Consider the following 16,063-nt stretch of genomic DNA (forward strand, 5'->3'; position numbering starts at 1 on the left):
GTGCCAGTGTGTACTCACTGAATACCCCAAGTGATGGGTCTTTATACACATTAGGATTACAATGCCTTATGACCATGAACTTACATTTCTGCATTGCTGAGATTCCGCGCCTCAGTTATGATCTCTTGCAGGAGCACCGACACGTCATCTGTGGATCGGAAAACACAAAGGGTTACATTTTGTCACTGGTTCCTGGAGCATCTTTCTTCAATAAAATGTTTTTAAAAAATCACTCTATTAAAATCGATAGAGTTAAATAAAGCTAATTCATTCATCAAGTGCTAAAAAAATCTGATAAATTAGATTTTTATTATTCATAGTTTTGCTTCTGCATTTTGAAAGAGAGGCATTTGTGTCCTTAGAGCAAATTAACAAGTTTAATTAAATGTATAAAGTGCTAGATAGTGCCCTAGACTGAAAAGGAGGAGTCGGCAGCAAAACAGAGATCAGACTGGGATGCGGCAAGTCTTCAGAGCCTTATGGAATAAAAGCTGAGTTGGAATATACTGAAGCTGGGAAGGCAATGTGCTTCTCCAAATGTTATGTTCTTGATGGGAAAAAGCTGTATCTCCCATCCTAACATGGCATACAAAGGGACAGTCGATAGCTTAACTGAGGCTTACATGAAAGTGTCAAATAGAATATAAATGAAAATGGGGCAGAGAAATATGGTTCCACACCTATGGAGGTCCTTATGGCATATGTATAGGTACTTATCATTATTTCTAGGTGTTTTTGGTACCAAACCAGGGAAGGTTATACAGGTGTACAGAGATGTGTCTGTTGAGTGAAAGACAAAGAACCAGGTGCACAGACATGAATGATGTGTACTTGGTGGATCTTTGGGAGAACGGGATGTGTAGCACTGGCGAAACACAGACAGAAGAAAGCGAGCGCCTCTGTGATTATTCAAAAGCCTGATGAAACTAAGGGAGGATTTCTCGGAGAGTCCTTAGGGACAAATCATAGGAGGAGGATGGTTTGGCCAACTGTGGCTTGAATGAAAGTTGATGCCACAAATTTTCCCAAGATTTTGACCAATGATAATGGTGCTGGCGGACATCCATTGGAGGGTACCAAAGCGCAGTAGACCATCCAAAAAAAGGATCTCAGTATTATGTGTATTGAGGAATAATTAGTGGCAGACATGCAAGTAACTATATGAACTACACAGTTATGAAAGTCAAATAGTACCCAAGTGATGGCTGAGATGCTGAATGAGCATTGTGTTTTCCACATACAATAAAAACTTTAAACAATACGTGGTCTACGCGAGGTGTGCTAGGGAATTCAAATACATAGTAAAAATAATTGAGTACATGGAAGATCCCTGCAGACATCAGCAACAAACTTCCCAAAGTGAGGAGGAGTATTTCTATGGAGAGATTGACCAATGTCTGTTAGTAAGAAATGAGGCTATTCTTGGAAGGGAATCCACCCTAGCTGCTGATGGACATCCTAGGATTATAGGATGGGAAGCCATATCATACGAGGGTGGGAAACCATGTTGAGCAACACAGAAAGACTGAGGAGTTCTGGATACTTCAAAATCAAGGATGAAACAAACATTTTTCAAAGTGAGGATTACGACAGAATCGGTTTCAAGGTGAGGAGGGGAGAGCCTTGCCCCAGGTAGACAGAAAACTGTGAGTAAAGGTTGTATTCTGTAGTTTTGGACATTAATGAAAATAAATTTATAGTGGTAATTGGAGTAAAAAAAGATGGGTCCGTACTAGGTTTTTCCAGAAGAAGCATTACAATTGCCCGTATACAAGAAGGAGGTTCAGCGGCAGTAGACAAACAAAATTACATGTCTACAGCAAAAGGAGCAATCATTTTGGGAACCAGTGTAACAGTTTTCATGGAGCTGGAGTTCAAAGGTGAACCAGATGAAAGAGGTGTAATTTTGGAATACGTTTACTGTCAATGGTGCAAGAACATGGAGAACCCAGACAACAAGTCTTCTCCCACTGTGACGAGGGAATCTGGACCAACATCCCAGTACACTCCCTGACCCAATGCAGATCCTCACCCCTTTACTCCTCCCCCCAACTCTGCACCCTGATACTTATCTTCCTCTCGCTTCCTCTACAGTGAAACACTCTTATCACTTATCACTTATCACTTATAGAGCGCATGGCGACCCGGAGGCATAACAGCGATGAGTAATTGTAGCTCGGTTTCTCGATTCAGTATAGTATCAAGGACATTCGCTCATAATTATAATGAGGGTGGCATCCTCCTAAAGATCGAGGTGAATAGTTATCATACTAAATTCATTTATTGTAAGGCTGGCGCACTTCACAGATCTCTGTGGTGAACGTGTTAATATTGCTTCACTTAAGCGGTCTGAAAGAAGCAACGGCTGTCCTCCACCCTCTTCTCCCAACATCCCAGAGAAAGCAGTAGAAGTGGGGTTGATCCATCAGTTGTAATTAAAACATTGTACATTTGCTTCCTGGGTGCATCACTATAAGGCATCATGGGACAAGCAAAGTGGCTCCAAATAGACACTTATGGATGACACAACTTTCACTATAACTGAGCAGGGAAATGAGACATTATACACTGCGCTATTGAACACACCATGGAACCACCTGGGATCCCCAAGGCAAAGAAAATTGACGAAGCATAAAGCAAGTCATCATTCAAGCGAAAAATTGGTTGTCCGCGAATTACGTGACTAGCGGAACAGCTGCTGCTTTTTGCTATTCTTTCCAGTTGGAGGTTTTTTACAGTCTCACTCTATGTATTTTTGGCAGCTTGCTCAGTCTCCTATCTGATCCTGTATATTGCTTAATAAAGAATCATTACCAGGCATTACCTGCTTTGCAGTCCAGCAACTTTGCTTTATTACAGCAGATAATTGGCTCTTATTCAGCTGCTACCGAGGTCCAGAAGGCTGAGCCGACCTTGAAGAGTCTGCAAAGAGCTGACATTATTGCTAAAAAAAGCTGCAGCTTGAATCCTTTCTGCCCTTGCAAACTTCACAGCAGAACCCAAAGTAATGACAGGCCCTTTGTACTCCTGACCAAACATACCACATTATACTAGGTGAGATAAGTGAGGGGGCTTTCATCTCTTTCAAAGATGCAGATATTTCATCCTGAGCTCCCCGAGCACAATTATTGAGGTCCCTACTTCAAAAATATTCCTCATATCAAAGCGCTCCATAAGCAATTACTCTCTGATGCCCAAAACAAGCGCTGAATATAACAAGCATTGGCGGGTACAGCGGGATGGGATGTCATTTCTCTGGCGCAGCTGCATTGACAGAGTCCTTCAAAGGAGATGTATTAAAATTGCAGGGTCTCTCTGTTGCAAAAGGAGGGCCACAGGGATGTGAAGCCGCGAAGATCTTTCCTCTACAAATATGTATTTTTTTTCTAAAAACTTTGTAAACTTCAAAAAGTTTGAAAAGTTTCCAAAAATCAAATTGTGGGAGAACACTTCCACTAAAAGCAGATACTGCAGAGAAATAAAATGGAAAAACACTTTTAGTCTGAGAATTCTCTCAAAAATGTTTACACAAAAAAGTACATTCACAAAACTGTGAGGACCAAGTTTAAAAGTTTGCCATCCCTTGAGCAGTTTTCAGTGCGCTGTACCAATCGTGTTGGTCTAGTCAATCAACCAATCAATCAATCAATCAATCAGGGTTTTGTAGAGCGCACTACTCACCCGTGAGGGTTTCAAGGCGCTGAAAGAGGGGGGTCTAGTGCCTACATCTGGCTTGAATAACGGCGCCTGATGCTATCTTTTAAAATGCAAGTAGCTCTGTCCACTGTAGGCGTTTGTTTTCACAATTAGTTATCACGTCTGCTGGCTTTCTGTTTAGTTCTTGCCAAAAGTAGGTTATTTTATTTCCATGTTTTTTTTTTGATTGCATGGAGGAAAGAATAACTTTATTGCTTAATGATAAAAAAACCCAATGCAAATCCTAGACAAATAATATAGAAATTATTACTAACAAAATGCATAAAGTAAATATATCGCAAAACATGCTAAAGATCATGCAATAAAATACATCATACTTAAAAATTGGACTAGGCAACTAGCTAGTTGCATGTCTGTGCTATTAAAACTTAAACTATTGACTTCAACTCCTTTTCTGACACTAGGGTGGAGAAGTTATGGTTTTACTATAACATTCCGTTCATCCACGAATCTTGGGCACCAACGTAGTATGTGTGTTAAGGTTTTCAAATGTGTATCCACAGAATCCGCAGTCAGTATTTAACCGCGTGTTATCCTACTCTTGTTCTATTTCACCTGTATCAAACCACCCAAATCATAACCTGGTATATTCTATTTGAGGTTTTAATGGCATTACTTCTATCAGATATGTTTGGAAATGCCTGGAATAAATAGACCCATAGGTTTTAATAATGAACAAACTTTAAAATCTGACAGATTTTTCAGATAATTGCTTTTCTGAGATGGTTCTATATTGGTGACTATGAGTTCTCCCAGACTTCCTTCTTTGGTAGTAAATCCTGGCGCGGCATTAAGATGACTATTCATGGTAGTACTGCTCACCTTCTCTATCTGTGCCCAAAGTATAGGTTTTAGAGTGTTCAGTTTAGCTTTTTTCAATAATCCCAGAAACTAGTTTACACGATGCCTGCACTTCTATCTTCTTAATTAGACAACATTCCAGGCACATCTGGGCCTGTGATGAAGAGGAAGATTCAACAGCTGCCTGAACAGATTGCATTGGGCTAGGTCCAATCATTTCATTACATTAACAGGGATGGTCTCGCACCATTACAGTAATAAATGCATACTTTTCGCTTTGATAACATCCAAAAGTGGTTTTATAGATGGGGCGGGTAACTTCCATACAACATGTGTCAAAGCAACTACCAAGGAGTTTGCCTTAGGTTTGAGTGAAGCTACGGGCCTGAAGACGAGTTTGTGTGTTATTTAACGCACCTGATAAATAACGATAACAATGGGTACGTTATGTATCTGATGCAATTAATAACACCTATTACGAGTTTGTGGGGAATAACATGCGGATTTTGGAGCTTAACGCACCGAAATCCTCATGACAGCGTAAATACCTTATACTTTTCCCGCGTTAAATTTCAGCAGGTTTGACTTTCCGGAATTTAATGAAGGTTGAGTTATTTAATGTATCCGATAATTATCCAATATCTTCCCCCTTCTTAAACCATTTTCCCTTCTTATATATTTTTCTTCCAAACACTAACACATTTGACTTGGGAGTATTCTCTTTAAGGTTGTTATCTGACAGTATTTTTCTAGGCCCTTTTGTGTACAGTAGGCCTATGCTTGTTTGTAAGAAAGTGGATTATTATTCGCAATGGGATGTTAATCTCCTCCAGGAATAATAACCTAACTTGTCAGAGTGAATCTAAAGTCACAAACTTAGCCTGTGATTAACCTGCACTGAACCCCCTTTAGCTATGGCACGGAGCAGACAGAATTAACTTAGGGCATTGTGTAAAATATGAATCTTTACAACACATAATAAAGTCAAACCATGAAATAATAAAAACCCCAAACCAAATTAGAATAAAAGAGTAAAGTTTAATTAATAAAATGACACCAAAACAACAAAAAATCCAGTAGAGGGAATCAGAGATATGAATTTTTAATGTTTTAAGTAAAGGTTTGCCACAAAGCACTAAACGTCAATGGTACTTTATGAAAGAGGTAGAGTGGGGCCAATTCACAATGTCAGGCCCACTGTTATGAAGCGCTGGTCTGATACACAAAGCAGGTTTGTCCGGGTCAAAGATTTTACCTTCCAACTTGACCTTCTTTATGGAGCTCAAATCCCTCCAGCGGGGCAAGCCTGAAGCTCTATCCAAAGAAGTTGTTTTGAACTTGGCCACCTTTGTCACATCACAAGGTTGCCAAAATGCTTCAAGAGGTCTTGGAAGTCCAAACATTTTTTAAGCCCCCACTCTCTGGATTCTGGAGAAGTATCTCTGGGTCACATCTATATCTCCCAGTACTCTAGGGATAGCACTCAGAGGCCATGACTTACTCCAGCAGATGCCACATGCAAGGTCCAGTCCAGTCCAGGTACAGTTGGTACAGGTCAACTGGTCACTTCAGGAAAAAGGCCTCTTGCAGCTTGTTGTGTTTCTGTAGCCACACAGGTCAGCCAACTGAACCTTGTTGTCTAATTATTTGTCCTATATACAATATGGAGCAGGTCCAGTCCTTCTGGGATCCTCTTGGGTAACATACAGAAGGTCCAGTCCTCTTCTGATCTTCTGCATGTCCAGAAAGTGTTCTGAGGATGGTTCCTTGCGGAGCCACAATTATATTTCTGACTGGCAGAAGCTAGTGGGGGGGGGGGGGGGGTTGACTCCTTACTCGCTCTAACCAATGGAAACATCCCAGGGGCCGCCCTGTCCACTTTTTCAGTAGTTTCTATGTGTGTTACTGCAAACAATCCCACACTGTACCTCACTACTATAATCCAAGATAGGAGAACCCCTCCCTTGTGCAGAGCTCTGGTGTCCACCTTGTGGTGTGGCCTGGGAAATACAAAGTTCCCTTCCCTGTGTCCACTTTAAACCAGTTCTTGGGGGTGCTTCCCTCCCACAAGGTTTGTAGCTTGCCAAGCGAATGTGCCTTGAGAACAAGACTCCCCCTTATTCAGGTCTTTCCTTAGACTGCACTATGAATCGGCAAGCCTCACCTCCGTCTTTTTCAAGTTACCAAGTTTCATGGGTCAATCCCAACTGTCTACCTAGGCTGATAAGGATGAAATACCCCTTACCCCCTCAATTCTGTCACTAGGTGTTGGAAAACAAGGCAGCATCTGTGAGGCCTGCACAAATAACATGACTACATTTGTCCTTCACTGGGAACCAAACACCCAATTGTAGCGCCTGACTCTCAGAGGGTAGCGTTGCAGAGCAGTCTGAGGCTTAATCAAGGGAGGTGGTGTGGGCTAGTAATCGCCATTTGCAGGTGCGCAAAAATAACACTCAATAATTGATTGTCCAGTCTGTACTTTGCTTTATAAAAGTAAGAGTATATTTATTAAACACACACACTACTCAATACTATGCACCAATTTACAAATATGCAGAAGCTGTTGGAATTACTTTGTGACATTGCATAACATCTCCAACCCTCCCGTGGGGGGTGGGGTCTAATACCACCACTCCCATGTATGCACATCATCTTGCCCCCAATGCCATTAGTTGAACATAACCTGGGGCGTGGGCCCTGCACACTGGCACCATCCCAGTGGCGACCCACCCCATTACCTCAACCAGTATTAAAAATGGGTACACCTGCCTTGGTGACACAGGCCCCTGACTGAGCATCTCCTACTGACCATAAAGTATGCACCTCTATATCTTAAGGGCTAGCAGTCTGGGGTCTTCACCTAAGTGCAGCAGCAAGAATACATGTTTAAGCACACTTTAGAATGTCAGTACTCAGCACATTTGTGGATCATTAGAATGTATTGCAATTACAGCCCTAAAGGCATCACAGATGAAATCACAGGATTACATGTACAGCCAGACACCCTAGCAGGAAAGTCTGGCCACATAACCCCACTTTGCTTATGACATCACCTTACACCAGTACTTCACATTGAACAGGTGAACTTCAGTCCCTCTAAAAGAAATATTCATTAGTAAAAGCATTTCAGCGCAATTACACCTCTTCACCTCCAGGAGATGCCCTTCTCCAGACATCCGCACCTCAGCCCTTCACTCCTTGATACAATTATCAAAACACCCTCAGCTGAAGAACAAGTAGTCCCAGCCCAGAAGGTATTAAATGCTGGCTGAGCCCTGGAGGGGGTTATTCCTTTCGAATCCCCAGGACACCTAGGGTGACTTGTCTCTTCATGCTGGGGGGGAGACTGCGCTTCTCCAGCAGCGCCTCCCAGCACCTTTTCACCATTGAGGGTGACCCCCCTCCTCTGGGGCCACCAGGCACCAAAAACGTTGTGGGGTGCTTTGTCTGATTTCTGTGAATATTTGATGAGCGGCTTCAGGCCTCGTTGGGGGGCCCGGTCCCACCCGGACCCCCAGGTAAGAGTAACGGCTCGGGGAGCCCACCCCCGGCCGATCGGCAGATTCTCTGGGGCCCGGTCCCACCCGGGCCCTGCGATGCCCCAACACTGCTTCTGGGGTCCCGGTCCCACCCGGGACCCCTGCTTGCCATCTGCGGTGGAGGGCAGCTGAGGGAGCCCACCCCCAGCTGCCCCCACCGGCTCCCCGTGCAGCCAGCACCCTTGTGTGCTGCCACGGGAGCTGGCACAGCAGTTCTGGTCTGCCGGGCAGACACGTAGCTTCCCGCGGGATGGTCCGTTCTTCGGGGGAGAGCGACGGCACTCCCCCCACGCCCGCCTTCACTGTGGGGCCCGGGGATGGGATCCCGGGCCCTTCCTCATCTTTACGGGGGGGGGCACACCGACGCTTCTTTTTCGGGGCCCGAGGATGGGGTTCCGGACCCCTGGGCCCATTTTCACGGGGGGAGGGGTGCGACGGCACCCCCCCGACTTTCGTCTTTGTGGGGGGTGCGATGGCGCTCCCTGCCTCCATCGCAGCATATGGGGCCCGGAGTTGGGATCCCGGGCCCCCGAATCTCTTCGAGGGGGGGCACGATGGTGCTCCCCTCCAGCTACAGTCTGTGGGGAGCGCGATGGCGCTCCCCGGCTTCCTCTTCTTATTGGGGGCAGCCCCCGCGACCTGACACACCCCGGGGGCATCGCTGAGACCGGCGGCGGAACCCCACACGCTTTGTCGTCGGTCTTCTTAGGGGTCAAAGGTCGCCTACCTTCCGGGGGCCATATCTCAGCCCCTGGGGGTCCGATCTGTCCCATTTTTGCATCCTCGTGCTCCTGGTGGCGCCCCCCAGCCACTGGGAGCACTCTCCATCGCCCTCCGGATCTCAAAGAGGGTGCCTTTGCAGGGAGCGGTCTTCACTGGCTCCCTGCGCCAGCCTTTCGCCTGGCTATCCTTCTGGGCCTCTTTTCTCCCTGTGCAGAGGCCACTGCTTCTGCGCACCGGTCCTGGGCTCTTCTTCTGGTGCTGATTGTGTCCTGGGGCAGTCAGGGGGTCTCTCCTTCCAACTGCCCATTGTGCCAGGCTCTAGCACCTTCAGCCTCAGCAGACCACACCCCAGAGAGAGCTTCTCTTCCTGTGCAAGCACTTTTTAAAAGTTGAGTAGGGGGCTGACAGGAAGTCTCTGTTGGTCCTATCAAACAGTGACACATCACTTCCCTGCCCCTGTTCCCTCCTTCTTGTCCAGCCTCTGGGTTTGTTCAAAATGGCGTCGTCCAGTGTCTCTGGCCACATGGTCCCCTTCCCCCAGTGCTGCCTTCACCTTGGTTCAGCTTGGTGCCTGGCACCCAGCGACAGCTCCTGATGGATTAGCCTGTAGCTCCACCTATCTTTCTCTTCCTCGGAGGGAAGATCTTTGCTCTGGGAAGAAAGGTCATTAATCTACCCTGCCAGGGCCAGACCCCAGCCAGTGACTCAGAGAAATATGACATTTCTGGATGACCAAAAAGCAGTACAAATATGACTTTGGACTCTGCAGAATACTTCTTTTCACATCCGCTACAATGGACTTTAGTGCGTGTCTGGCATCTGTAGGTCTTGTGGAAGTCACTCTAGCCATGGGCCCCACATCCCCATAGGGGAATAATGAAGTGAAAACACAGTAAAACACAGTTACTTTCCCTGGCCTGTTTCTTTCCAGTGTATAAAGCCTATTCCATGTCACCACCCAATTCGGCATAAGTCCTGCCACACCATTCAATTTGTAGCTGCTCCTGGACTGCGCATGCAAGGAATCTCCCCTGCGCAGACCATACACGTGTGCACACGCATGTACACATGTGTCTGCATGTAACCAGCCCAGTGCCCCATACTCCAGCTGCTGCGCAGCGGCCTAGTCAAGCCAGGGGGACACCAGTAAAATCCCCATGCAGTCTCTTACATCCTGAGTTCACTGTGGGTGAGCCCCAACTTATGGGTGGGGGGTGGAATGTGGACCTCTGTTCAATCAGATTATTATTGCCAGGGGAGTGGAGTGGCTGGGCACCTCCAGGAAATCCATAGCGGGCGACTGTGTGGTAATTAATTAATTTTAATAATGAATTTGCAGTTAGATCCTTCTTAGGCCAGCTATACAAAGAACCCATGAAGGATGCACAGATTACAGTGTTACCATTGGAGTATTTTTATAGTCTTATCCCATTCTCTGGAAATGAATATAGAGGTCCCCCCAGGGAAGCCCTCACATGGAGCCAAATGGATAGAAACATTGGTTTTGCAGGGTGGAGATTGGCAAATAAATATGTCCCCTTGACAGACCTTAAAGCATGCGACTGACTACCCTTAGATGGCAGTGATCTTGTAGAGGGATTGGATAGACCAGATGTCAATATTCAAGGGAGCATAATACCTCCCGACATCTAGAACGAGGCACATAATCATTCACTTACCTTAGCTTCCTGGAATGTGGCAGGCATTGGACTAAAGCTAAGCAACGTATACTGGCAAATATATTGGCAAACCCAGGACATTACTTCCCTACAGGAAACATGGGCCACGGATTGTATTTTTCTAAACAGTTACCGCTGATTCCAGACAGAGGCAACACCATCACAGTCAGGTAGAGCAAAGGGGGGTCTTTTAACTCTAATCCCAAAAACCCTACTAATAAAAATAAGAAAGTTTGAACGTCCAAGTGCCTATTTCCACCTACTCCTGATAATGGACGCCAGTGAGGGCGCATGGCTCTAACTATTATAAATAATAATTTTGGGGAACACATGCACCTAGTGGTAGCTGAGCTGAATACGGAGATAGATAAACTCACCAGGTGTGTTTATAATGGAGCACTTAGTATTAAATGGGTGGGTGTTTTTAACGTACACCTCTACAAACATAACCAAGATCGTGTTTGTGGTCTAGAAGACGTGCTGGGAAATCCCATCCACCACTTTGCTCATAATGAATACAGAAACACCCTAAATAGGATGATATACACCAGGGACATGGCAATAGCCAATAACCCGAATTCACTAACAGGTAACATAGGGAAAACTTTTAGAAGGAATGGATATGAATCCACCATCGATTTTATATTAGTGTCAAATCCTTTTAGTGATCAGGTTACCCATGTAGATAACTTATTTATGTGCTTTAGTGACCACGCCATTGTCTTTATAAAATTGAGTTTGGCCAGCAGGGAAGTGACGCACTATCAGGGAACAGAATACCTTACACTGTCCCGAAAGAATGGTTTCCAACTAAAGTGGGCACAAATTGATATAATGAAACTGATCCCTCAGATCATATCGAACTTACTGGACAATATTTTTAACTGTTTAGAATTGGAGTCCAGCTCAGCAGTAGAATTACGACAGTTTATAGAACTACTTGGGAAAGTAAAAGTGGCCTTACTCATTAGAAACCGGCGAATAATTCTAAAAACGAATAGCTGGTTTGATTCGCCCTGTACAAAATCCTCAAAAGCCCTTAGTAATGCGCTGAAAAATCAACCTAGAAATGTAGACCAAATAAGATCACTACGCAGGGATTACAAGATAGCAAGAAAGAAGAGAGAAAGGGATGTGAAGAAGCCTGGATGGAACATGGTCATGCAGCCAGCACGGGAAATAGCAGAGATTTTTGGAAGGTAATTAACACACCCTGCTTCAAAAATCCCAAGGATCCCACCCTGGATACTTATGTAGGTGAATAAGCATGGGTGGCACACTTTGTACATATTTTTGCCTCCACTAAATCTCTTGCAACACCTTTAACAAATTTAGATTTCGAAAAGCAAGGTAACCGATCCATCTCACTTTTAGAAGTAAGAAGAGGGCTGGCAGCCTGCAGTGCTGGTAAGAAAGCAAAAGACACACAATTGATGGACGGAATGCAGAACAAATCAAAACATTCACCCCCAGTCAAGAGATCTGGGTTAAATCCATCATTCTTTTGCTCACCATGCCACCCCAGTTTAGACCTGGCCATATGCAAATCAGTCTTGACCCTGTGCCTCATGGGAACAGTCCAGCCCAAAATGCCAAGCCAGGTCCTCCCTGGACCGGAAACAAGCATCCTAGGACCGGTTTCGGGGTTTCACCCCTCTTCAGCCAGGATAGCTTGATTCCAGTGGCACTGTGAGCCCAGGACCCACGTCTGGGCATACCTGGCGCTCTTAGAGCAAGAAAGCAAAAGGCACACAATTGATGGAGGGAATGCAGAACAAATCAAAACACAACAGGAGGACCTGGCCTGGCAGTTCGGGCTGGACTGTTCCCATTGGGCACAGGGTCAAGCCTGATTTGCATATAGCTGGGTCCAAACTGGAATGGCATGGTGAGCAAAAAAATGATGGATTTAGGCACAGATCTCTGTAGTGGGGTGAATGTATGACATTGTTCTGCATTCTGTCCATCAATAGTTCTTTTTGCATTTGTCACCCCGAGTGGGACGGGTATGCTCAGACGTGAGTCCCATGCTCTCCATGCCACTGGAATCAAGCTATCCTGGCTGAAGAGGGGTGAAACCCTGAAACCGGTCCTAGGATGCTTGTTTCCAGTCCAGGGAGGACCTGGCCTGGCAGTTCGGGCTGGACTGTTCCCATTGGGCACAGGGTCAAGACTGATTTGCATATGGCTGGGTCCAAACTGGAATGGCATGGTGAGCAAAAAAACGATGTATTTAGGCCCAGATTTCTGTACTGGGGTGAATGTATGACATTGTTCTGCATTCTGTCCATCAATAGTTCTTTTTGCATTTGTCACCCCGAGTAGGACGCCACTGGAATCAAGCTATCCTGGCTGAAGAGGGGTGAAAACCCGAAACCGGTCCCAGGATGCTTGTTTCCAGTCCAGGGCAGACCTGGCCTGGCAGTTTGGGCTGGACTGTTCCTATTGGGCACAGGGTCACGACTGATTTGCATATGGCTGGGTCCAAACTGGAATGGCATGGTGAGCAAAAAAACGATGGATTTAGGCCCAGATCTCTGTACTGGGGTGAATGTATGACATTGTTCTGCATTCTGTCCATCAATAGTTCTTTCTGTAGTGCTGGTAAGGCTCCAGGACCTGATGGGGTGCTATTTGATTTTTTTCCAGGAAAACCAAGACCTATGCGCCCCCCTAATAACTAATGTTTTTAATAGCATAGTTAAGGTTGGCCCCCGGCCTTCATGGAAGACCGATATATAAAAAAGGGGACAGGGGAAACCCACAGAACTATAGGCCAATCTCCCTGCTAGATACAATTGCCGAGCTCATGGGTCGACTCCTCCTATTTAGGCTGGAGGGGTGGGCACAAAAGAAGAACATTTTAATGCAGGCGCAGTATGGGTTTCTAAGGGGAAAGGGAACCATAGACCAGTGCCTAAATGTATCCTTAACAATAGATAAATATACCAGAGCATAGGGTGGAAAAATGTATATGGCCTTCATGGACCTATCTGCGACATTTGACTGCGTAAGCCACTCCAAGCTATGGTATATATTGGAGGTGATGGTAATTGATCCAGCCATAATTAACTTTATCCATCAATTATACTCCAATGCCACCGCATGTGTTAGTTATGGCAAAAATGGGGAACGCACCCGCTCCTTTAAGAGCGTCAGGCAGGGATGTGTTCTCCTCTGTTCCTCTTTTCCATCTACACAAACGGGGTTGAGGAAAACCTTCTGGGTTTCTCTTCGGATGTCCCCAAGTGTGGTACCTGCTCCCTACCAATACTGGCTTCTGCTGATGACGTGGTGCTGATCGCCAGAACGGGCTTAGCCCTTTAACGGCTCATACCATATGTGTCCTTCATGGCATCTGAATGTTAATGAAACAAAATCCTTGGTCATCATATCTGGGGCTGTTAGTCGCGACAGAGCTCCGCATTTTAATATAGAATCCTGCAAAATAGAAGTGGTAGACACCTTCCCCCACCTGGGGGTCCTGTTCGATAAAAATCAAACCTGGTCAAATCTGGTGGCGGGTAGGGCACTAGGCATGGAGAGGAGTTGGACAGCTATCATGTCCTTTTCCAAAAGGTTTCCTTTTCCAAAAGGTTGGGCGTGAGAACTTTAGTCCAAATAAAAAGTATCTATCAGGCGGAGACAAAATCAGCGGCTACTTGTGGGGTATGGCGCATATAGACTCTCTCCAAATCCTCAAAGATAGATTTTTTAGGAGCTTAGTGTCCCTTCCGTCCTCCCACTCAAACTATATCCTACATATTGAATTGGGTTTGACATATGTGTCAGACACGATTAGACTGGCCCCAATCCTACTGTGGTTTTCCATTTGGCGTAGGGATACAGTTAACCTAAAGCAAACTATAATAAAAAACTGTCTAAACATGGAAAAGTACAGTAGGATTAGGTGGATGAGATACATGGAGTTAACTCTGACTGTTATTGGGTTACCCAAACTATCTAAGGATCCGACTGCGTGCAGGAAGGTCTCTAAACAGAAACTGATTGATAGCTTTATGTTGAAGGCACATTATGATCGAGTGGAACGGAGTCATAGCAAACCAGCAGTCCTCGCATACCATATGATCCCACCCAGATTAGAGGAAGGGTACTCCTACTTAGCAAGTATTAGTATTGCACAGCACCGATACATCCTACTGAGATGTTGCATGAAGCTGATCCCTTTGATGTTAGGTTATCCGGAGAGAAGGTTCAAGCACTCTGAATTGATGCTGTGCCCCTGTGATAACCACTCACTCCAATCTGTTTTGCACTAAGTTTTGTTCTCTGGGTTGTACAAAAAAGAAAGAGTAGATATATCATTCCGATTTTAAGGCACCACAATTTTAGACAATGTCGGTAGGAAAGATACTTTTTCAAGTCTTTGCCTGATCCTTTTGTTTGCTTTTCGGTAGCTACATTTTTGTGGGCTTGTATAAGAAGGATAAAATTGGGGGGATTCTAGACTGTGCGGAGTCATTATTCCAAAACCAACCTAGAGATAAAGGGCAACTATATATATATATACATGTCGCCCACATGGCTCAAAATTTGGCGTTTTTTTACTGTATCTATTCTAATTTTTTAATATTCTTTATTCATGATCTGCCAAGGTAATCTTAGTCACTATATGAATCTTAGAACTTATGATTTGAAATTGTGTGTTAATTGTTGATTTTACCTGTGCTTTTATGATCTGTATTTAATGGATCGAATAAAGAATGTATTAATTGATTGATTTACTGCAAACTTAAGGCTCCCACTCTCGCTTCCATTATCTCAGGGTCTAAAACTCCCTGTTAGCTTGTCACCACTATGTCTATTGTGCTGTACGCTAAATTACTTAAATTATACTATTGCACACATCATGTAATGACACCACCTATGCTGCAAAATGAAAGTGCAGGAACACACAAGCAACCAAAATGCGAGTGGATGCTGTTCACAGCAATTGTGTTTTCCCCACTATTTGCTTGTGCAAAATGCATCCTTGCATCGAAGGGTAATTCGAGGATGCATTTCAAACTAAGATATAGGGCTAAATTTGATAGTGATAATACCATCATCACCGTCAGAAACTGAACTTGAAGCTCAATTCTTGTTATATAAAAATTGCTGATTACATAACAGTTTTCTCACAACCATATTTTAGGACTGGTAAATGCATGGGGAATACTTCTTATTTACCAACTTTATTCAGCAGCTTCAATACTTTTATATATTTCTGTGGCGAGGAAGGTGTTCAATCCAGTACTTTAAATGTATGAATTTAGTTGAGAGAAATTGTCAGAAATGGGGTATTGATTTTATAGTGGGTGACCCTAGCAACTTAATTAACACAGTCAAGTTAGGTCAATACACGCTTCTAAGAGAGTCTCTGATCAACCCGTGGTAGCTATGACACAAGCAACAGGCTATCCAGAGAGATTTGCCTGTAAAGTTAAAGCAGTACCAACAATTTTAAGACAAAGAACACCACATAATAAATTTCCCTAACAATTTTATAAAAATGGAAAAACATTTAGGGCCAGATGAACACATAATTTTTGCTGTTGGAACTAGCCCAATTCGCAGAATCTATGAATCCTGTATATGATA

General features: G+C 44.5%; 1 protein-coding gene across 3 annotated transcripts in view; it reads right to left on the minus strand.

The window, feature by feature from the left end:
- The window catches only part of PDE2A (phosphodiesterase 2A), a 1,179,840-nt gene that overhangs the window by 69,762 nt on the left and 1,094,015 nt on the right, over nucleotides 1–16,063 (minus strand). For all 3 annotated transcript variants that reach the window (XM_085623379.1, XM_085623380.1, XM_085623381.1), the window contains one exon: nucleotides 85–148. In XM_085623379.1, the coding sequence (XP_085479505.1) occupies nucleotides 85–148 (64 nt within the window). The remainder of the gene's footprint in view (nucleotides 1–84; nucleotides 149–16,063) is intronic.

The sequence above is a fragment of the Triturus cristatus genome, chromosome 8 (genome assembly GCF_964204655.1).
Source record: "Triturus cristatus chromosome 8, aTriCri1.1, whole genome shotgun sequence".
Classification (NCBI taxonomy): domain Eukaryota; kingdom Metazoa; phylum Chordata; class Amphibia; order Caudata; family Salamandridae; genus Triturus; species Triturus cristatus.